General features: G+C 48.9%; 1 protein-coding gene across 2 annotated transcripts in view; it reads left to right on the forward strand.

The window, feature by feature from the left end:
- Window positions 1-24,054, forward strand: part of ATP8B2 (ATPase phospholipid transporting 8B2) — a 363,866-nt gene that overhangs the window by 72,624 nt on the left and 267,188 nt on the right. For both annotated transcript variants that reach the window (XM_085638856.1, XM_085638855.1), the window contains one exon: window positions 20,659-20,717. In XM_085638856.1, the coding sequence (XP_085494982.1) occupies window positions 20,659-20,717 (59 nt within the window). The remainder of the gene's footprint in view (window positions 1-20,658; window positions 20,718-24,054) is intronic.

The following is a 24,054-nucleotide window of genomic DNA, read 5'->3' on the forward strand; positions in this document are numbered from 1 at the left end:
ACAGCTTCACTCTGATATCATCGAAGATGACTTTCTAATGGACACCTTTGCATCCTCAGAAAGACATGTAAAGACTCTGCCAATGTTGAAGGGGGTCCTCAAGCCAGCCACTGACATTTTCAAGGAACCCACCAGGGCACGAGTGATAAACCCCAGGATCGATAAAAAATACAGATCAGCACCTGGGGATCCTACTTACATCAGAGGCCAATTACCACTCGACTCCATCGTTGTGGCGAATGCCCGCAAGAGGGCACACTCGCAGACAACGGGTGACGCTCCTCCCCCGGACAAAGAGTCCAAGGTGCTAGAGACCTCCGGCAAGCGAGTTGCCGCACAAGCTGCAAACATATGGCGCATAGCTAACACTCAAGCGCTCCTCGCTCGCTACGATAGAGCGCACTATGACACACTGGAGCAACTTCTTCAGCACCTCCCTGACCCCTACAAAGAAGGTGCAGAAATCCTTATCAGAGAGGGACAGCTACTCACAAATGCTGCCATTAAATGTGCACTAGACGCTGCAGACACGGCTGCCAGGACCATCAACACTAGCGTCATCCTACGACGTCACGCCTGGCTACGTATCTCAGGATTCAAGCCTGAGGTACAAAACAATATACTTAATCAGCCCGTCAACCCCGACTTTTTGTTCGGACCTGAGGTTGACACCACCCTCGAGAAGATAAAAAAGGACACGGACACTGCAAAGTCCATGGGCGCCCTACAAACTCAGTCCTTTCGGAGCGGCTCCTTTCGTCGCCCCGGAAACAAGGGGGCAGGTAGAGGACAGGGGTCACAACAAACATATAACAAGGGTAATACGCAGACCACCTACGATAAGAACACCCGAGGTGGCTATCGTGGCTCCAGTACCAAGGGCAGAGGACGTGGCTACGGCAACACCAGGTCCTCCCCCAAGAACAAGCAGTGACGCCCTCTCCCTTCCTCCCGACCACATAACACCTGTCGGGGGAAGGCTACAACGGTTCCTGTCCACGTGGAACTCCATCACCACGGACAGGTGGGTCAAAGATATTATAAAACACGGTTACTGTCTGGAGTTAACTTCCACTCCACCCACAATACCACCAAGAAACCGTCCTATGTCCTCAGAGCACTTAACGCTCTTACAGCAAGAGGTAGAAAGTATGCTTCTAAAAGGCGCTATCGAGCTCGTACCCATCCACGAGCAGGGCACGGGGGTTTACTCCCTCTACTTCTTAATTCCAAAAAAGGACGGGTCGCTCAGGCCTATATTAGACCTGAGACCCCTGAACCAGTACATTCTTTCAGAGCACTTTCACATGCTCACTCTACAGCAAGTCCTTCCGCTTCTCAAGCAGGGAGACTTCCTAGCATCACTGGACCTCAAGGATGCGTACTTCCACATACCCATCCACCCCTCACACAAAAAATACCTCAGGTTTACTGTTCAGGGGCAGCACTATCAGTTCAAAGTCCTTCCCTTCGGCGTGACAACAGCGCCCAGGGTTTTCACGAAGTGCCTAGCTACGGTGGCAGCACACTTACGGAGGCAGCATATACACGTCTACCCCTACCTAGACGACTGGCTCGTTCAAGCGAAGTCGGCCCAGCAATGTGCAAGCCATATGTCCCGCACCATTCACCTTCTTCACAGTCTGGGATTCTCACTAAATTACCCAAAGTCCCATCTCCAGCCCGCACACGTACAACAGTACCTGGGCGCGACTATAGACACTCTGGCGGCCTCAGCTCAGCCAAGTTTAGTGAGGATCAACAGCATACAACTGCTGATCTCCAAGTTCAAACCCAATCACTCGCTTCCAGCGCGAGTGTTTATGCAGTTGATAGGCATGATGGCCTCCTGCATCTTCATAGTCCCGCACGCGAGATTACATATGCGCCCACTTCAGGAGTGCCTAGCACGTCAGTGGAATCAGGCTCAAGGACAGTTGAAAGACCTAGTGTTGGTGAGCGGTCGGGCATACAACTCTCTGCATTGGTGGAATCCACAAAACCTTTGCAAGGGGCGACCGTTCCAAGAGCCTGTTCCACAAATAGTACTGACAGCGGACGCGTCTCTCCAGGGATGGGGAGCTCATGTACTACACTACACAGTGCAGGGACTATGGACGACACAACAGAAGAAGATGCACATCAACCTTCTGGAACTGATGGCAATCTTCCTGGCCATGAAGGCTTTCAAACTACATCTGTGCAACAAGGTCGTGTTGATCCGGACGGACAACATGACCGCAATGTACTACATACAGAAACAGGGAGGGACACACTCTCCACAGTTGTCTCATCTGGCTCAGAGCATGTGGAAGTGGGCCATTCAGAGGAACATGTTCCTCATGGCAGAACACCTCCCCGGCAAGGACAACCAGATGGCGGATCTGCTCAGCAGACACAGCCACCAGATGCACGAGTGGGAGTTACACCCATCAGTACTCCAACCGTACTTCCAGCAGTGGGGTCACCCAGAGATAGACCTATTCGCGACAAGCGAAAACGCAAAATGCCAAAGCTTCGCCGCCAGATTCCCACATCCGCAGTCGCAGGGCAATGCGATATGGATGAACTGGTCCGGCAGATTTGCGTACGCTTTTCCCCCAGCACCGTTGATACCGCTGGTGGCTCGCAAACTCCGACAACACTCCCTGACACTCGTCCTAGTTGCTCCCACGTGGGCACGCCAGCCGTGGTACACCACCTTCCTCGAACTTTCCGTGGTACCGCATCAAAGGCTGCGGATCAAACCCGCGCATTTGACGCAGAACCATGGAGAGGTTCAGCACCCAGATCCGCAACAGCTGAACCTGGCGATCTGGCTCCTGAAGTCCTAGAGTTTGGCTATCTCAATCTGCCACCTGACTGCATGGACATCATCAAGGAGGCCAGGAGACCCACTACAAGAGCTTGCTATGCAGCCAAATGGAAAAGGTTCGTCATTTATTGCGGTAATAATGACATTAACCCGCTGGACGCATCCATCCACGACATCATATGTTACCTCTTACACCTATACCGATGCAATCTGGCGTACACCTCTATACGTGTCCATTTGACCGCAATATCAGCCTATCTGCAAACCAGGCAGCACCTCTCTCTATTCAGAGTGCCTGCCATCAAAGCATTCTTGGAAGGACTCAAACGAGTCATTCCACCTAGTCACCCACCGGCTCCAATGTGGAACCTCAACTTGGTCCTCACACGCCTGATGGGTCCACCCTTTGAACCTCTACACTCATGCGAGATTCAATTCCTTACCTGGAAAGTAGCCTTCCTGGTAGCGATCACTTCCCTAAGAAGAGTTAGTGAACTCCAGGCACTAACCGTTCAAGAGCCATTTATTCAGGTTCACGCCAACAGGGTCGTACTACGTACCAACCCCAAATTCATGCCCAAAGTAATATCGCAGTTCCACATGAACCAGACTATTGAACTGCCCGTTTTCTTCCAAAACCCACAAACTGTTGCAGAGCGGGCATTACATACACTAGATGTACGGAGGGCCCTCATGTACTACATCGACAGGACTAAACCCTTCAGGAAGACAAAACAACTATTCGTTGCCTTTGCCCCACACCACAAAGGTAACGCCATCTCCAAAGCAGGGATAGCCAGATGGATAGTTAAGTGTATTCAAATCTGTTATCAAAAGGCAAAACGCACATTAACTATTCCACCACGAGCCCACTCAACACGCAAGTTGGGGGCTTCCATGGCCTTCCTAGGAAATATTCCCCTGCATGATATATGCAGAGCAGCCACATGGTCCACTACACACACATTTACAAAACACTATTGCGTAGATGTGCAGTCAAAACAGCAGGCAGCTGTAGGACAGGCTGTTCTCAAAACACTTTTTCAGACCGCTGCAGCTGGCACGGGTAGCCGCCGCCAATAGAGGGCACTGCTATGTATTCTATGCACAGATATGAATTCAGCAGCCCACATGCCTCGAACTGAATATGCTACTTACCAGTATGCATCTGTTCTTGGCATGTAGGGCTGCTGACATTCATATCGCCCTCCCTCCTCCCCGGCGCCTGTCGCAGCTGCAGCTCTCAGAATTATTGCAAGCATGGTCATCACTTTCTGTATCTACTCCATCACTGCCACAATGGCGAAAAACAATCTGAGGATGGAGAGGATGCCCATGCGCACTGTAGTCCATGGGAGGAGTCACCTATCCAAGGATACTTCGAAGACTCTTCCAGGACAACAACGTGCAAACATCCGGACCCAACACTAGGCGGCGATCTATGCACAGATATGAATGTCAGCAGCCCTACATGCCAAGAACAGATGCATACTGGTAAGTAGCATATTCATTACTCTACCCATTATTGAACGACTAAAAAATATAGAGCTACGATTGGGGGACCTAGAATCTTTAATCATAAAACATCCGGGGTCACGGAAAGATCCTGCTCACCCAGTCCCACCCCCCCCTATGGTATCAGTTTTATCTCCTACTTACACCAGGATTAACGAGATGGGTAGCTCTAATTGCCAGCATAGGGCCAAGCCTCCTCACACCACAACCCACCAATGCCATGGACAAAATGATGTGGGTGAATTGAGAAAGGAAATAACAAACCCCATCTTAGTAACTACTTCAAATGAGAGGGGTGGGAATCAACACTTAGCTAGGGCAAGAGACCAACATAGTCACCAAGTCAACCTACCCCCAGAGGCGGTTCCATATGTAGTAGTGCTAACAGAAGTTCCGCCTTTGGAAAAGGGCAAAACTGAAGGCTATTACGAACTCAAAAACAAAACCATGCACTGGCTTAGGTCAAACAGACCCCTCCCTCTCAACATCAATGGGGAGATTTTGCATGTCCGGAGACTTCCTTGGCTAGGGCGTAGAACCAAAGACCTCGAAGGGGATGTAATCATTATCAACTTTAGAGACCCCAGAGCAGTCAATTACATCTTAGACTACCCCTTGGGTTATACCTGGGGGTCCATAAATCCCCGTGTACTGTCATACTTCTACCCAAGACCTGCAGTCTCTTACAATGTATATCCCAGGGTTCCAGAACAAACGTTGACGCATCCCCACACATTTTTAGCAACCTCTGATCCCCCTGTTAAATATTGTAATATGTATGCACCTACCTCTGCGGCCCACGGAAATGCAGCAGAATGGGCTACGGTACTTCCTGGGAATCACAGACACGGCCCATGGAGGGTGAACCATAGGCCACCATTCACTCCCCTTGAAGTCGCAAACAGATTCGGGGCCTTATCAGGAGTCGATGATTGCGACTGACATAGTACTTCTCTTGACCATGGGCTCAGTACCTTGGTAGACCAGGCTGAGGACACGGATCCGATTCCCAAACTCCAGATTTCTTGCCCACAATATTCTATCACTGCTGGGTTACCCCTGCCCTTATCCGAGACTCATATAGCGCCCCAGGAATATGCTCCGGCGGCCACTGATGAAACAGCTATAAATCCTTACCGCTCTGCACACAGGGAGGAGAGGGTAGAGGCGGAGGGCGGTTGTTTGTCAAGAAAGACCAATGTGACACAGGGTTCCTCATTTAAAGTACGGAATGATGCGGGGGTCTGTGCCCCTCCAAGGCCGGTAGAAAGCACTTTGCATGAGATTGCTATGTCCTCACGTAGGGCTATGAGGTCATTAGAAATACTGTCATGGAACGTGGCTGGGCTGCCTAACAAGTTGGATAACACTGACTGGGAAACCTTTATCAAAGAATGATATATGTATGTTCCAAGAGACGTGGGCCAGAGAAAACCATTGTTACCCTGGGTTCGCAACTTTCAATGTCCCAGCTAGATGGGGTGGGAAGGGACGCCCGTCTGGAGGTCTATCAATATGGATCGCTTGTCATCTAGGCTGTATGGCTGAGGTGGTAGAAACGAATTCATCTGACATCCTGTGTGTGGTCTTGCGTTGGCCCACTGGGATGGGTCTGACCCTGGTAAATATATATTCTAGACCGGTCGGAGTTGCGGCCACCTCAAGGACAATGGAGGATTTGGTGACTTTCCTTGACTCTCTTACCGGTTCAGATACACTCTTGGTTGGAGGGGATCTTAACATTCAGTTTGAACCACTCCCGACTTACCTAGATGGGATCAGTAGTGAGGAGGATGATCTCTGGGGAATCCCAAGCATTGTAGGTCCGCCAGTTAGGTCATCATCACCCCTCCTACTGCAAGTTTTAACATTAACTCTGGCAAATTCACTCAGAGCATGCAATGGCAGGTTCCAAGGGGACAACCCGCCCCAACCAACTTTTAACAGACCAGGCCAGGAGTCCCGGATTGATTACATAATGATCAAACTCCAGGATTGGAAACTGGCTTTAGATTTTAAAATAGTCCCAAGGTTAGATAGCGATCACAACCCCCTAATCCTTTCACTAGCCACAGATGGATTTTTTAAGGGCGAAGTTCCAGGAAATAGACTATCTGCCCCCAGTCTCACCTTATCCAGTAATAGGCGAATAATAAGGTGGGACAAATTGCTAGAGAAACCGACCCGCATAAGGACCATATACGAGCAAGTGGCATTAACCCTTGAAAGAGTGGAAAGTCTCCTCCCTCAATTGTCCTCGCCAGAAGGTTGTTCTCCCCTCGAGGATATCCATCAGACCCTCTGCGATAACCTTGCTGAGGTATTGAACCCTGTGGTTCGGGGCAGGAAACTGAGGAGAGAAAGAGCCTCATGGTTCAATGCCAGTTGCAGGGGAGCTAAGAAAGATCTTCTCCAAGCGCTTAAAAACAAGGAAGCCTCCTCGGTGATTAGGGAAAAAAGGGTTGCTTACAAGCTCCTCCTTGAATCTGCCAAAATAGACTGGGATTGGGAGAACTGGACAGAAATAACAACTACTCTCAAAATCAGAGATTCAAGGAAATTCTGGCATATAGTCAAACATGGCTCAGCCGAGCCTGTTATGGCTATAGAGGGCAATATTGCACCTGAAGTTTGGGAAGAACACTTCTCATCGCTCTATAGTAGGGCTGGGCTAGACCAAATTGGAATTCAGGCCGGGAGCCCAGTGGCCTTCACCACTGATATCCACTCTGAGATGGAAGATTTTAACTTGGAGGAACTGGAAACGGCAATTACTTGCCTTTCCTCAGGAAAAGCGCCAGGCCTAGACAAGCTCCCAGGTGACCTCTTAAAACATGAGGTGAGAATTTGGGCACCATACTTCCTGGTTCTGTTTAATGCCATCATCCATGGGATGGCGGTCCCTCCAACTTGGCTCGGGGCGGAGATTGTGCCCATTTTCAAAAGGGGCTCACCTCTGCTCCCTGCTAATTACAGACCGATCAGTCTGATAGACGTCCCTCAGAAGCTTTTTGCGAGGCTTCTGTTGGATCGACTCATGGACTGGAACGAAGAGAGGGACATCCTGAGCCCCTTTCAGGCCGGGTTTCGTCAGAAGACCTCCACCATAGACCAGGTCTTTAGGCTGTCCCTTCTACACTGGAAAACAATACAGTTGGAGGGTGGCAGTCTCTATACTGTATTTGTGGACTTAAGGGCAGCCTTTGACCTGGTTCCACGCGGCAAGCTCTGGGAAGTCCTGGCGAATGTTGGGGTGCCAGCTGATCTTCTGACCATGATCATCCGCCTCCACACAAACACCTATGCTCGTGTGAGGTGTGGTAGACAGGGTGCACTCTCAAATAAGTTTCCCGTTGAGAGAGGGGTAAGACAGGGGTGCGTACTTGCACCAACCCTGTTTTGCCTCTTTGTCAACGGTGTTATTGACCACCTCAACGGGGTCCCCAATTCGGATGTCCCGAAGTTGGCGGGAAGGAGGGTTCCGGCAATTATGTTCGCGGATGATACCCTCCTTCTCTCCAAGTCACCGATGGGAATCCAGCGTGTGTTGGATGGATTTGGGGACTTCTGCAGAGAGCATGGATTGGAGATAAACACTTTAAAGACTAAATTCATGGCCTTCAATCCGCCACCCAGGCTCCACCGTATCCCTCGCATAGGGAATAACATACTCGAACGAGTAAACACCTTTGAATATCTCGGTGTTACACTCAACGAGGAATTCCACACCAGGAGAAAGCTAGGATGAAACTGGTCCAACATATCGGTGGAATACTAGGGATGCTGGGGAAGAACAGGTCGACCCTCAAACCCATAGGCCCACCTCTTCATATTTATAGGGTACAAGCCAGAGGAGCAGTCACATATGGGAGTGAACTATGGGGTCACAAAGTACTGGACAGTTTGACAAAGGAGGAGAACAGATTCCTCAGGTGCCTAGTAGCTCTTCCTCCGAGTACACCTCTAGTGCCTCTAAGACTCGACCTAGGCATTAGACCCCTGGAGGAAGAATTGGCACTTCGTCCCGTGATCTATTGGCGTAGATTGTGGACGGTGCCTGAATTGATTCATTACAGACAGGGTTTTCAGGAAGTTCTTAGCTTCCCAAACTCGGGGAACATTGCCTGGCTTAAATTCGTAAGGAATAGTTTGGTGAGCCTAGGTCTAGATGCACTATGGAACGATCCTTGCAACGCCTGTTCCAAGCTTTCTAAAAAAGCTCTAACTAAATTGTATTACGATTCCAAGGCTCCCTCACTTCGACCTTCTAAATCTCTAGGGTCCTTAACAAATCAATTCCTTTACATGAAGAGCATTTACACCTTTGAACTAGCCCTTGACAATGTTTACCCTGCAATAATCAGGAAGCTTTATTTGCAATGGAGGCACGGGTCTTTGCCAATTCGTGCTTTCACTAGCTCCTGGTCTGTGTCGACACCCAGTATTTGCCCGGCATGCAGAGAAAGCGACGAAACTGAGCTGCATCTTATATTTTTCTGTCCGGGCTATACTGAGGCGCGCAGAAAATGGATCATTCCCGTCTGTAGGAATCTGGGCTTCACCAGGTGCCACGAAGCCTTCAGAATTCTTAAGAGCGAAATGGCTGTACACATAGTGTTTGCTGTGGCAAAATTTCTGGGGGCTCTTTGGCACAAACGGAAAAGGTATCTAAAAATGTCAATATGATTCATTTGTATGTAACTAGCACGTATTAGCCGTCTGGCTGCACCATTTTTAACCATTTTATCTATTGTTCTTAAATGTTTTTATATTCATTTTATGTACTTTTATGGAGATACTCCGAAATAAAGTTTTCCTTGACTTGACTTGGCTTACAGCCTATTTAGACTCTAACAGTCTGTTAGACCCGTCCCAACATGGCTTCAGGCCACGTCACTCGACGGAGTCAGCGCTGGTTAGGGCGGCTGAGGAGATTCGTAGGGCAGTCGACAGTGGGGGAAAGGCAATTTTGGTACTTCTTGACCTGTCGGCTGCCTTCGATACTGTTAATCATTTGGCCCTAGCACAGCGGCTGAGGGAAATTGGGATAGGAGAAACCGCCCATACCCTTCTGGCATCTTTTCTCAGTGACAGGGAGCAGAAGCTGTTTTGGGAAGGCATGACTTCAGAGGATTTTTTCCTTCCCTGCGGAGTCCCACAAGGGTCGGCCTTGTCTCTCACTCTGTTCAATGTGTATATGACACCTCTGGCTGAACATGTCAGGAAATGTGGCTTTGTCCTAGTCTCATATGCTGACGACTCCCAACTTGTTCTTACCACAAACAATCAGTGTGGAGCTATAGCAGGCAGATTTTATTCTTGCCTTACAGAGATCATGTCCTGGATGGGTCAGAACTATCTAAAGATAATCACGGATAAGACTGAGGTGATGGAGTTTGGGCCGGGCTTGCCCCTGTGGAACACATCATTGTGGCCGTCAGGGGCAGGCACATGTCCGACTCCAGTGGGAAAAGTTAGAAATCTGGGTGTCCTTTTTGATAATAAACTCAATTTGGGAGCCCAGGTAAACAGCCTTGTATCCTCATGTTATTATCTTTTGAAGATTCTAAGAAAGGTGCTCCCTTTCATACCACCCGAACTCCCAAAAACTGTGATGGTGGCCCTATTTCTTTCAAAACTGGACTACTCCAATGCCCTATTTTTGGGGATTGATAAGTGTCAGTTGCTGAAGCTGCAGTCGCTACAGAATGCAGCGGCTAGGCTACTGTTGGGTCTTAACAGAGGACAACCAACCTCGGCAGCACTTAGATTCCTGCACTGGTTGCCCATCAAACAACGTGTGGAATTTAAGGCGCTCACGTATGTGCATAAGGCAATATATGGTGGCGCTACAGAAGATCTGGGGAATTTCTTTATACCCTACGTTCCTAAACGTCCCCTTAGATCAGCTACACAGGGGCTTGTTAGGGTCCCAAAAATTAAAAAATCACGCTTGGGGGGGGGGGGGGGGGGTCGGTCAATAACCTATTGTGCGGCTAGACTGTGGAATAATCTGCCTCTAGCCATGAGACTGCAACCTGACCTCCAGGCCTTCAGGAAAGGGTTAAAAACTCGCGTTTTTGACACCATATGAGCGATTTTGATGTTTCCCTCACTATTACACCTCAGCGCCAAGACGCCTCGGCATTCGACCGCTTTACAAACCTATAAACATAAACATAATGCATTGCCCTGAATCTGCCGATGTAACTCTTTAGCTGCATGTCTTGTATACATGAGCAAAAATAACAAATGATGGATGGAATGCTAAACCAATCAAACGTTCACCCTCCGTCAACTATCTGGGTATAATCCATGTTTTTTTTGTTCCCCATGCCACCCTAATTTGGACCCAGCCATATGCAAATCAGTCTTGACCCTGCTCCCCGTGGGACCAGTCCGTCCCGAACTGCCAGGCCAGGTTCTCTCTGGACCAGAAACAAGCATCCTGGGACCAGTTTCAGGGTATCGCCCCGCATCAGCCAGGCTAGCTTGAATCCAGTGGCACAGAGCACGGGACCCACAAATGGGCATACCCTTCCCTCTTAGGTTGACAAAAGCAAAAAGAGTAATTGATGGACGGAATGCTGAACAAATCAAACATTCACTGGGTTTAATCAATTTTTTTATTTGCTCACCACGCCTCCCCATTTTGGGGTTCTTTTTGAATTTGTCTCACTAAGTGGGAAGGGTATGCCCAGACATGGTTCCCGTGCTCGCAGTGCCTCCGGATTCAAGCGAGCCTGGATGATGAGGGGTGATATCCTGAAACCTGTCACAGGATGTTTGTATCTGAAAGAAACACGTTAGTTAGATTCCTCACCTTAGAATATCCCCAGGCGTCAGACTGGATCCGGAAGATTTTTCGTCAGCAATACCCCTTGCGCGTCGCTAGGCGTCGTCTGCGGCTCCGCGTCCGTCGTCAGCGTCGTGCGCCGGGATGACGTCGTCGGAGTACTTAGACGCCGCCCTCGCGCGCTGACGTCAGTTCTTCTTTTTTCCGCGCCAGTAAGCGCAGATCCGGGAGAGCTACCCCTTTAGTCAATTTTTGACTAACTTTTTTGATCCTTTTTGATCGTGTCTCGACACCGGTGCCGGTAGGATGCCTGGGTTTAAAGCCTGTACGGACTGTAACCGATTGATGTCGGTTACGGACCATCACCGCCGGTGTCTTTACTGCTTGGGCCTCGATCACGACGCGGAGTCGTGTTCGGACTGCAAGGCCCTGACCTCGAAGGCTAGACGGGAGCGGTCCCGTAAGCTTCTCGAGATTCGCCACTCGGCTCGGCGCGCCTCTCGATCCCGGTCCAGGAGGAGGTCCAAGGATCGGTCGCGGAGCCGCAGCCGACGTCACCATCGGTCGTCGGGATCCAAGTCTTCGGGTAAGTCGAAGCATTCCAAGAAGTCCAAGAGGCGACATCGCTCTTCGGACTCCCCTCGCCGGTCGCGCGACTCGGTCGAGGGTCAGGGTGGTTCCACCCCCGCGGCTCCGGCGGAGCCGCAGGCGCCGCGCCCGTCCCCATACCCTCCGGTCCCTGAGACTGACGCGACGCCGGCGGAAGTCAGTGCCTTCCTCTCGGCCATGAGGAACCTGGCTCCGCCGTCGGCGCCCGCTGGCGCGCCTTCGGGCCCCGCGGACCCGACTGGGCTGCCTTGCCTGCCGGTGGCTCCGGCCCCGGCGCCGTTGACGGCTCCAGCCTCGACGCCGCAAGCGCCCGAGGGACCCGTTCTCGAGTCCCCGTCGACGCTGGTCAACCTTGTCACGCCTCCTCCGCCGGCGTCGACACCGGTTCCACCCCCGACGCCGACGTCGACTCCGCTCGACGTCGTGCCCCAGTTCAGTCCCGCTCCGGGCCCGGCGCCGGTCTGGCGTCGATGGACGCCGAGATCGACGCCGCTAGAGACACATTTTGTCTACCGCCCGGCTCCGTTACTTTCTTCTCTATACCAGGAGTCGGATGATGGGGACAACTGGGAGGGATCCGAGGATCCTATGGCCGCTCAGGCTCAACTGTCCCAGGACTGGGCAGATGAACTGGGGGAGGCCAGTGGCCTGGATACCTCTCCAGACGCTGGATTTGTCTCTCCTCCGACCGTGGCTTCGGAGGAGGGCGCTGCTTTCTCCGTGGTGCTGCGCAAGGCGGCCGCAGCCCTTGGGCTCGAGCTGCCTGCCGTGGCTGTGAGGACTAACGTCCTTACTGAGGTGCTTCAGTCTGCAGCAAGCTCCACTGAGCCTCTGCTGCAATTCAATGAGGCCCTCATTGACGTTCTGCAGGGCACCTGGTCCAAGCCCTCCACAGTTCCTCCTGTGGACAGGAACGTCGCCAGGCGCCACCGCCCTGCTCCGGGCGACCCCAGTTTTCTGTCCCAACACCCTACCCCTGAGAGCCTGGTTATCCAGGCCTCTACCTCCCAATCCTCCTTCCCGACCGCCCCGCCGGACCGGGATTCCAAGAGACTAGAACAGTTTGGCAAGAAGCTGTTCTCTTCCTTTAGTTTGGGCCTGCGGTCTTTGAACACCGCTTGTCTCTTGGACCGTTATTCCCACTCTCTGTGGGATGCGGTGGAGGACGCGCTGCCCCTGTGTCCGGAGGAGGTCCGGACACGCCTTACCCAGGCTCTGGCCGATGGGAGGGATGCCGCGCGACATGCTATACGTTGTGGGCTTGACACCACGGACTCGCTGGGTAGGGCCATTTCTACCACAGTGGCGCTTAGACGTCACGCCTGGCTGCGGTCCACGTCATTTTCGGGCGATGTCCAGAGCACTCTCATGGACATGCCGTTTGATGGCACTCGCCTGTTTGGCGAGAAAGCGGACAGTGCGCTGAACCGCTTTAAGGACTCCCGGGCTACGGCCAAGTCCTTGGGCCTCTCGGCCCCGCGGTCGCAATCTTCCGCCTTTCGTGGCCAAGGAAGGGGTGCCTCCTCACGTGCGCCTAGCCACCAGCCGCAGAACCAACCTGGTCGCGGACGTGGTTTCCGCCGAGGCGGTTCTGGAGGACGACGAGGTCAGCCCACATCCACCCCGGCAGCATCCGCCTCAAAGCCTTCCTAGTCCGAGCTTTCAGGCCCCTTCCACGCCAGTGGGCGGCAGAGTTCGCCATCGCCTGCTCCACTGGCGGTCCATCACATCGGACAGGTGGGTGCTGCAAATCGTCCGAAGGGGCTACTCCCTCCCCTTCGAGACGACCCCTCCATCCATGCCACCGCAGCACCACCGTATCTCGGGGGATCATTTGAATCTTCTCCACGAGGAAGTTTCCGCCCTCTTGGCCAAGGGGGCCGTCGAGCGCGTTCCGAGTCCAGAAGTAGGTCGTGGTTGTTATTCCCACTACTTTCTGGTTCCCAAGAAGGGCAAAGGGGGCCTACGCCCTATCTTGGATCTCCGGAACGTCAATGCCTTCCTCCGGAAGGAGAGGTTCAAGATGTTGACCTTGGCTCAGGTTCTAGCTGCCCTAGACCCCGGAGACTGGATGGTAGCGTTGGACTTGCAGGACGCATATTTCCACATCCCCGTCCTGCCGGCCCACCGGCGTTACCTGCAGTTCACGGTGGGCCCAGAGCACTTTCAGTTTACCGTGCTCCCCTTCGGTTTCACCAGTGCCCCTCGGGTGTTCACGAAAGTGATGGCGGTGGTCGCAGCTCATCTGCGCAGATCAGGGGTTCCAGTCTTCCCCTATCTCGACGACTGGTTGTTGAAGGCGGGCTCGCCCCGGGCAGTTGTCTCCCACCTCCAGACTACGGCAGATCTCCTGCATTTGCTGGGGTTTTCCATCAACGTGCCGAAGTCACACCTGAGTCCCTCTCAGAAGCTCCTTTTCATCGGAGCGGTTCTCGATTCGGCGCAGTTCCGGGTCTATCCACCGGAACAGCGGGTCCGGGATATTCAGGCCCTGATTCCCATCTTTCGGCCTCTATCCTGGGTTTCGGTCAGGCTAGTGTTGCGGCTTCTGGGGCTGATGGCCTCCTGCATCCTACTAGTGCATCACGCCAGGAGGCGCATGCGGGCTCTGCAGTGGGACCTGAAGTTTCAGTGGGCCCAGCATCACGGCAACCTGTCCGACCATGTCTTGATCTCGGAGGGCACTGCACAGCAGTTGCAGTGGTGGCTCACGGACCGCGATTGGGTCATGGGCAGAAGCCTCTCCCTTCCCCAACCGGAGCATGTCGTAGTGACGGATGCGTCCCTCCTGGGATGGGGTGGCCATATGGGAGAGGCGGAGATCAGAGGCCTCTGGTCTCCGGCGGAGTCTCGTCTCCACATCAACCTGTTGGAGTTAAGAGCGATCCGGCTTGCACTGAAAGCCTTCCTTCCCTCTGTCAGGGGCAGTGTCGTGCAGGTGTTCACGGACAACACCACCGCCATGTGGTATTGCAACAAACAGGGCAGGGTGGGGTCGTGGACCCTTTGTCAGGAGGCTCTGCGCCTCTGGACGTGGCTGGAACACCAGGGCGTCACCCTAGTGGTTCAACATCTGGCGGGCTCTCTGAACGCCAGAGCAGACGAACTCAGCCGCCGGTGCATGATGGATCACGAATGGCGTCTGAACTCCGAAGTGGCGCAAGGCCTCTTTAAGCAGTGGGGAGAGCCTTGGTTAGATCTATTCGCCACCGAAGAGAACGCGCAATGTCAGCAGTTATGCGCGTTGGAATTTCCAAGGCGGCACTCGCTCTGCGACGCTTTTCGTCACGAGTGGAGTTGCGGTCTGTTGTACGCCTTTCCGCCTATACCACTTCTGCCCAGAGTGCTGAAGAAGATCAGGCGCGACCGGGCCCAAGTCATCTTGGTGGCTCCGGACTGGGCACGAAGGTACTGGTATCCCGAGCTACTCAGTATGTTGACCGATCCTCCGATACGTCTGCCCCTTCGGGAGGATCTTCTGTCGCAGCAGCAGGGGACGGTCCTCCACCCGAACCTGTCCAGCCTCCACCTCCATGCGTGGAGATTGAGCGGCGGCAGTTGATGCCATTTGACTTGCCTCCTGAAGTCTGTGATATCATTCTGGCAGCCAAGCGTCCCTCCACAAAGACTGTATACGCCTGCCGGTGGAACAAATTTGTGGCATGGTGCACAGCAAAGGCTGTGGATCCCCTTTCCGCCCCTCTTTCTGAGGTTCTCCTCTTTCTTCTTTCTTTGGCCCGGCAGGGCTCTGCCCTGGGCACCCTGAAAGGTTATCTTGCTGCCATCTCTGCCTTCTTGCGGCTTCCCGATCAGCCTTCTCTTTTCAAGTCCCCTGTAGTTACACGCTTTCTAAAGGGCATTACTCACACGTTCCCTCCTGTTCCGTTTGTAATGCCTCAGTGGGACTTGAATCTTGTCCTGACATTCCTGATGTGCGCTCCCTTCGAGCCTCTTCACAATTGTCCCCTTCGTCTTCTGACTCTTAAGACTGCTTTTCTGGTAGCCATCACCTCGGCTAGACAGGTGAGTGAGCTCCAGGCTTTATCTTCGAAGCCTCCTTTTCTGTCTGTTCATCCGGACAAGGTTGTCCTTCGGCCTCGTCCCTCCTTTCTTCCGAAAGTGGTGACTCCATTTCATCTTGGGCAGTCTGTCACCTTGCCCACCTTCTTTCCGCCTCCGCATCCTTCCAAAGAGGAAGAGAGGCTCCACCGTCTGGACCCAAAACGTGCGCTCTCCTTTTATTTGGACCACACAAAGCAGTTCCGGGTGGACGACCAACTTTTCGTTGGATACGTGGGTGCTAAGAAGGGAAAAGCTGTGCACAAACGGACCATCTCTCGGTGGGTCGTTTTGTGCATCAAAATTTGTTATTCCTTGGCAAAAAAGGACCCTCCTGCTGGGCTGCGCGCCCATTCTACTCGGGCCACTGCGGCTACTACTGCTTTGGGACGGGGTGTCCCTTTGCAGGACATCTGTCAGGCGGCAACGTGGGCTTCGCTACACACGTTTGCCAGGCATTATTGCCTTGACAGCCAAGTCCGGAGGGATGGCTTCTTTGGCCGTTCTGTCCTCCAGGACTTTCTGGTGTGATCTTGGTTCGCAGACCCACCACCGGGGATGGTATTGCTTGGGTATCTATTCTAAGGTGAGGAATCTAACTAACGTGTTTCTTTCAGATGAACAAGTTACTTACCTTCGGTAACGATGTATCTGTAAGAAACATTAGTTAGTTAGATTCCTCACCGACCCACCCATCCTCCCCGTTCTGCGAACTGACATCTAGGGTTAAGGTTATCCTTTTCAGGCCCCATGATTTTATTTTTGGCACCAGTGTCGGTCTTTGCATGGCTCTGCATTCCTGGCGCGGAAGGCTATGTACAAGAACTGACGTCAGCGCGCGAGGGCGGCGTCTAAGTACTCCGACGACGTCATCCCGGCGCACGACGCCGACGACGGACGCGGAGCCGCAGACGACGCCTAGCGACGCGCAAGGGGTATTGCTGACGAAAAATCTTCCGGATCCAGTCTGACGCCTGGGGATATTCTAAGGTGAGGAATCTAACTAACTAATGTTTCTTACAGATACATCGTTACCGAAGGTAAGTAACTTGTTCTTCGGATCCAGTGAGGACCTGGCCTAGCTGTTTGGGCTGGACTGTTCCCATGGGGAGCAAGGGCAAGACTGATTTGCATATGGCTGGGTCCAAACTGGAATGGTATGGCGAGCAAAGAAAGATGGATTTAACCCAGATCTGTGACTGGGGGTGAATGTTTGATTTGTTCAGCATTCCATTCATTATCTGTTATTTTTTTTCATTTGTCTTATGTACATGGCAGCTGCAGTTTACACTCTGGGACCCCCATCTCCGACCAGTCTTCTGCTCCTTTGGGAGTTATTTCCATAAGCCTGTTTTTTATCGATGTTTCTTTCGTTATGTGGATTTGGCCTCCCCTGCTAAAGACAGACGAATGGATGGGCTTTACGGTGCCGATTTACCCTCCTCAAAGCGGACTCAATAACGTAGCTATTAACTATGGGTAAGGCTGATGATTCCATGCATGTGGACTAGTGCCACAGAAGCAAGGGAACCAAAATGGTGGCTGGTAAGAAGGGTGGAAGCGACCTGACATTGATCTTTTCAGCGACATATCTACTGGGAAAAGAACACACTCAAAAGACTGTCAAAAGGAAAGTCCTTCTTTGGTATGAAAGTTTACAGATCCTGTTACTCCCTGAACTTGCGTCACTGATGAAGAGATGAAAAATACTAAATGTTTTAACAAAATATTTTCTTGTCAAGAAAGAGCAAAAGCAGTGGTTTTCTTCGAGGCAGTAATATATTTGATGACATACAACGAGAATTAATGTTTTTTGGGCACTGTGTGAGATAAAGGGCGCTTGCAATCTATAAATCTATGCGAGAAGGGAATATAGGAGGCCAAGGATAACAAGGGGAATGTCACAGCAGTGAGGATAAAGTTCTGGTGAAGCTCATTTACACTTCTGCTTCATATCCACAGTTTCTCGCACGGAGTGTATACAAACTTAATTCAAGTATCATGTTTTAACCGGTCTGGTTATTGTCTGGGTCTGGATCGAGAATTGGAGTAAATCGACTTGATCTTTGGCCTTACAAACAGAAAACATTAAACTCACAGGGAGACTTACTTGAATTCCATTGGCTTGGTGTCTGTGATCTTCTTAACACAGAATGTGTCCCCTGCATTGCCACATTTAGTTATAGGAAGGTAATGTATTAAATCATTAAAAAAACAAAAGCACTTTCTACAGGTGTTATATGCATATGCCTTTTTTATACTTTTTAGTTCTCGGGCACTGTCAAGAGTCCATCACTTGCGCTTAATATGTCACTAATGATTTTCATTGCATATTTGTGTGTCACTGCCATTGGATCTGCTTCCGATTGATTCCACAAACCTAGAGCCACCAACCTTTAAAAAAAAAAAAAGACTTTGTGTCTATTCTCTCAAACTCAAATTGGAACTAAACAGTTTGTAGTTCTCTGGGAGGGAATCCATTTTCCCGAGTTCTCAAGCGCCTTTAGAAAGATCTTCCAGAATTGGGTGTGCTGACAGTGATGGAGGAAGCGGGAACTGAGGTAACCAATGTTCTTTGTGAGACTCCCATCCAGCTTGCTCCTTAACAGGGTACGTTTGTGATTTGGCTAATCCAAGGACTACCATAGTGATGATTAGGAATCTGTTTGTTTTCTTTTTGTTTGCCTTGCCGTTTGCTGAACATAATCCACTACCTGAGCTTCTTTGAATTTAAAAATCCTTGTACTTTTGGTATTGTTTCTCTATCTCTAAGTGGTAAATTCTGGTCAAGAAAATGGTCCAATGGACTTTTTGGTATATTATTTATTCTCTTCTTTGCTTTACAGGAGAAGTTACATTAACTTGTAAGTAATAAGTTAGCAATGAATGGTTGCAAAAGCTAGAATCTGGGAGAGTAAGTACTAAATGAAAAGCACAATGCGTTACCACTGCAGTGCAAAGTATGGTGGCCAAGCTAGCTCTTGGCCTGTCCTGGTATGCTTCATCTTCTCCTGCACTCAGTACGCAACACTGGTTTCCGGTGGCTAAAAGGATTGCATTTAAATCTCTTTGTATAGTACATTGTGCTATTCATAACTTTGGTCCCTTCCATTCGAGGAAAAGTATTAATTTTGCATTCCAAATAGGTCCCTTCACTCGATGGATTCCTTTTTTCTCACAGTTCCCAAATTATTCTGAGGAGGAAGGGCTTATTTGGTGGTGGCGACAAGGCTATGGAACACTCTGCCCATTCCCGGCAGAAAACCACTATTCACTTGCATTTTAGATGGGTTTTAAATACTTGGTTGTACAGCTTATACTCTTTCATCCATATGGGAATATTAGGATTTAGCTCACTCTTTTTTGTAGATTGTGCGTTTTATGTAGGTTTAGTAGTTGTTGTCTCTTCCCGCGCCAGGACACCTTTTCATTATTTGCACATTTATATACTCCTAACATTACATATGCTGTATCAGAGTCCAGAAAGTGTTACTAATGTACCCTGTATACGAAATGTTGGCTGTGGAGTTAGAAGAGATCATTAATCCATCACAAGGTTTTTACTACCAATGTTTAAAAGAAACAGATCATCATAGATGTCTATTTTAAAGGCGCTCAGTGTTATGGCAGTGCTCGGATAGAAAAGATGGAGGGCTTTCCTCTTGGGCTGTGCCACGATTAGGGTATGGTCATGGACTGATCTCAAGACTAGGATGAGGAACTTGTAGCAGGACCTGTTTGATGAAACAGCACGTTTGATTTCTGTTGGAGAACTTGTGCAGGGAATCTGGGAACATTACTTGGGTTGAGACATATGACTACTACTTGGAGAGGGCTGGATGGAGACCTAAGGTTTGCTTTGGATGAGTCGACTGCTTTAGTCCATCTTGCTGGTGAATACTGTATTACCACCTTGGCCATGTGGATGGTGAGTAAGAAGTACATTTTGTGGATGCCATATAGATGGTGGTGCACAGTTGGATCAGGTATTGTAATAAAGTTGTACTGCTCCATTCCATACAACCCAGTGGTTGTGATGTGACTGGACCGAAAGATTGAAGTTTTGTGGGAAGGAGAAGGCATAGAGTAAAAGCAGTATAGAAGATACAAGCACGTGAGCTTGGCAGTGTTAAGAATTTCCAAGTATCAAAGTTAGTCGCACAAGCTTGGTCAAGGAGTCTTCAAGGGAAGAATAAGATTTGAGTGTTTTCCATAAAAAGGCGGTAGAGTAAACTAAAGGCTAAGATCATGTCACAGCATGTGTTTTGTTTAGTGAGTAGGAGAGGCCCCAAATACAGCATTGTGGGAGCAGACATGGAGTAGGTCTGGTCGGCAGAGCTGGAGACCCATGATGGTGTTAGGCATGTGATGCTGCTGACGGTTGATGTAGTTTTCAAAAGGATGCTTTCATCAGTCTTGAAGGTGGCAGATGCATCAAGCAGGATTAGAATGGGGGTGTTATGAGGTTGGAGGTATGATGAACAATCCAGTCTGATAAGAAAGGAGATGTTGATTTAGTTGAATATTTGATTTAATAATGTTTGATAGTGGGTGAGATGGTGCCTGACTAGCGGTGACATACCTCTATTGTGCCTCATCTAATTTGAAATGGAACCTTGCTTTAAATATGTGAACCGTTTAAAAATTAGACCTGTTGGGTTCCTTTAATACGGTCTGCTTGTTACCAACGGTTGCTGATACCCTGAGTGATTTCAATAATTTATGAGGTAGGAATTGCGTTTAGGGTGGTTCTCTTTTGTTGGCATGGCTGATCTGTGACAGGACGAGCAGATGCTTCATGGGCAATGCACAGTATTTGGGTGGGTGCCATTTTAATGCAATGTATCCTTTGTTCTTATTGTAGAGGAAGAAAGGAAGGTAAAAGCTAACGACCGAGAGTACAACGAAAAGTTCCAGTATGCGGTAAGCAGCCTGTTGAGGCATATGTTTGATTTCCTATCAGCGTGAAAAAGAATAAAGAAGCCTGTTCATGCATTCCTTGCACCATACTGTTATAGCTGTCCTGTGTGGATTGTCGATGAAGATTTAATCTCCTCAACAGTAGCATTGTGTTGTGATTGTCAATATTTTTATGTATTGATTAATTGAAGATGCATCTAATAACTATAAGAAACTGCAAAATTGAGCTGATTATACACACAGTTCCACCAAAACCTAGTTAACAGTGCTCTCAAATAAGCCAACAAATCTATCTAGATTCCACAAAACTAGCCATGGCTGCTACTGTCCTGAAGCTTTCTTTGTTCCTTCTTCGTGCAGCATTTCTGAAATAGTAACTGCATCTGCCAACCAGTTTCCAGACCTAGACAACCCGCATCGTACAGTCTGTTCCTGTGGAGAACATTACATGGCGGGAGAGATCACGTTACATGTGAACCCAGCAAAGTCCCTTTGCTTATACCTACCTATCGGCACTTCTTAAACGTTATTCTTTTAGTCCAGCACCAAAACCTGGCTACAATGATGGGATTCCCACAGGCTTTCTATCTGCTTACATCTAGAAAGTGCTTTCTCTCCTCAAGTAACTGAATTCTTCATGTTGCACTCTCATATGCTTTGATGGTTTAATGTAGTATAAACAATTTCAGCCAACAGTGTTTTCTCTTTCTGAATTGGCCCAAATAATTATAAACTAATCTTCAGCAGCAGGGCATGAAAGCGATCTCAATTTGACCTGAGCCCCTCCACGCTCTTAAGACCCACCAGCACAGCTGCTGAATCTATCAGGAGGTGACACAGAAAGACAGACAAACACTGCATATTTCCACACACACTGATTTGTCAGCCACCGTTCGTTGCAAAGCAGTGTTCGCTTAAAATGTTTAGGTTCAGCTTTGTGTATGAGTGTATTTATATCTATGTATAGCTACACATACAAAGTCTGTGTGTGTGTTTGTTTTTGTTTGTTTATTTTTGTTTGTTTGTTTTAGTTATATCGATCGTAATCCACGGTTGAGAGTACATTTTTCAGATGTTGACGGCATTCTCAGACCTTCCATGAGGGCAGCACCCAGGTTGGAATTGCCTAGGTTTAGTCCCCCTAAGTAAGGTCAGAAGGCAAACTAATTCCTGCGGTTCTGTGGCTCTCATGCCTTATCCCTTATTAAATAAAGTAAAGGATGAACAACACATTTGGTGAGAAATGGTTGATAAAGTTTGGTTTTGGGATTATACATTTTGTCTGGGAGGGCATTAAGCTTTGTCATTAATAAGCTTGCTTTTTTCCAACTCTTGTGCATGGGCCATTTCTAAGTTTGTTGGAGCAAGCTACTGTGGCAATGGTTATAAAAACGTGGCTGTTTTATTTTTATTTTTTTATGTGATGGGTGACCATGTTACCATGTAAAATAACCCCTCAGATTGTCAAGTAGACGATGGGTGCGATCCATAAAGGAAGACGTTGTGGGTGAATTTTCACTTGCTTGTAGATCATCTTTGCATATCTCTATGGCTGAGTTGTACACTTTGCTGACGAAGTATTGGAAATATGCATTTCTAGCCTAAGAGCTTTGTTCTAATCCTTGAGTGAATAAAGCAAGCCATTCAAAGACCGAGAAGGCTTGATTTGCTGCAGCTATCTGGTAAGATTATACATTGATGTTTCAGAAAGAGAACATAGGAATGTGTCTTAGGGGTGCCATTCATTGGTCATAGACTTTGCCAATTTGACATTTCATTTTGTGAGATGTTCCACCTTATTAAGGGCTTTCAAACAGTGCTGTCTTGTCCACAAGTATATGTTGACCAATTAAGTCAAGATTGCATAAGGCTTGGTGAGCAACTAGGCTGTTATTGCAGAATGGCAGAATCTTGTTAACTGATAGTTTGTTGGTGTAATGAATCTTTATGTGTTACATATTTAGGTTTAAATCTTTTTAGTGAGATTTATAAATAGATAAACCATGCCGCATTTGAGGTATATACTTTGTCATGGGCAACACATAGCCCTATGCAGTTATCGTATGAACAAGATCTAACAAATAAAAGAGAAGGAAAAACCAACAAAACAGGCAACCCTCCCCACCCTTGTTCACTGTAACGTCTATAGTTCTGTTTCTTAGACCTGTGGCCTTTCTTGTTGGTCCGTGCCTCGGGCTACTGGGGCTTTAGTTTCTGGCAAGCGTTATAAGTGTAGGTATTTAGGGCACGTGTGCTCACGGAATTCTGGTGTAAGTAGTGTCAGGAACGGCTGCCAGATATCCCCAAAGGCAGAGTCTTTCCCTGACAGTGTGAGGGTTATTTTCTCCATCCCCAGTAAGTCATAAGCGTTGGAGCCAACCTATGTGTTACATTTTTGAGGGATGAGTTAATGAATGTGGAAGTGATCTCACTAGAATGGGGAAAGGTGCTCTGAAACTTTTAGTTCTGGGTTTGAGGGAGCATAAGGTCAAGGGACTAGCTGAGTAAGTGGGTGTGAGTCAGATAGAGCAAACCTAAATTGTCCATATGTTTGATCCCCTCTTCGGAAAAGGGGTTGGTCTGCAGTATGCAGCAAAACCTTAAATAAATGCAACCCAAACAGCACAAATAATGTCCTTATTATGTTGTCCATTATTCACGCAAATTCATATTTATATTTGTGATTCGGTTATAAAAGCGGCAGTTCTTTCAAGAGGTCCCTTGGGTTTGAAGGGTCCCAAATGTTTTGTCTCACTCTGTAAGATATGATGGCTTGGGTTTTTGGCGTACTTCCATGTGAGGCACAAGTATTGAATATGAAATTCCATTTTCTTTTCTGAAAGACTGTTTCTTAATGGAAAAGGGTATTTTGGAGGCCCTGTGGTCCTACTGTAAGAAGTACCCACATGTAGTCTTGTTTCCTTCTCCATGCAATGGTGTATATATTTAAAGAAAACTGTTTTACGCTTGGTGCTACAATGTACAGTTAATAAAGTGAATATCCTATGCTTTTGTGTAAGACAATTTTAGTGATCAACATTTTGAGTGAAGTCTAATGAATATGCATAGTGTTTTTTTAATCTATATATTTTCGATAATCTTGAGGGGTTTTTTGTATCCATATTTGTAAAAATTGCTAGGTGAAACCACAGAATGCGTTGAATAATTTGTTTTAAATCCTACACTATATAATTTTCCTTCCAGTGTTGCATAATGTGCCTTTAGCATGCATGATTTCAATGGCTCTGTGAATGCTGGACCTGGTAGTGAGTGGGTGAGAATGTGAAAATATGCAGCCTTTTCATTATAAAATAGTTGTTCCTGCTCTCTTCTGAAATTA

The sequence above is a fragment of the Triturus cristatus genome, chromosome 12 (assembly GCF_964204655.1).
Source record: "Triturus cristatus chromosome 12, aTriCri1.1, whole genome shotgun sequence".
In the NCBI taxonomy this organism is placed as follows: domain Eukaryota; kingdom Metazoa; phylum Chordata; class Amphibia; order Caudata; family Salamandridae; genus Triturus; species Triturus cristatus.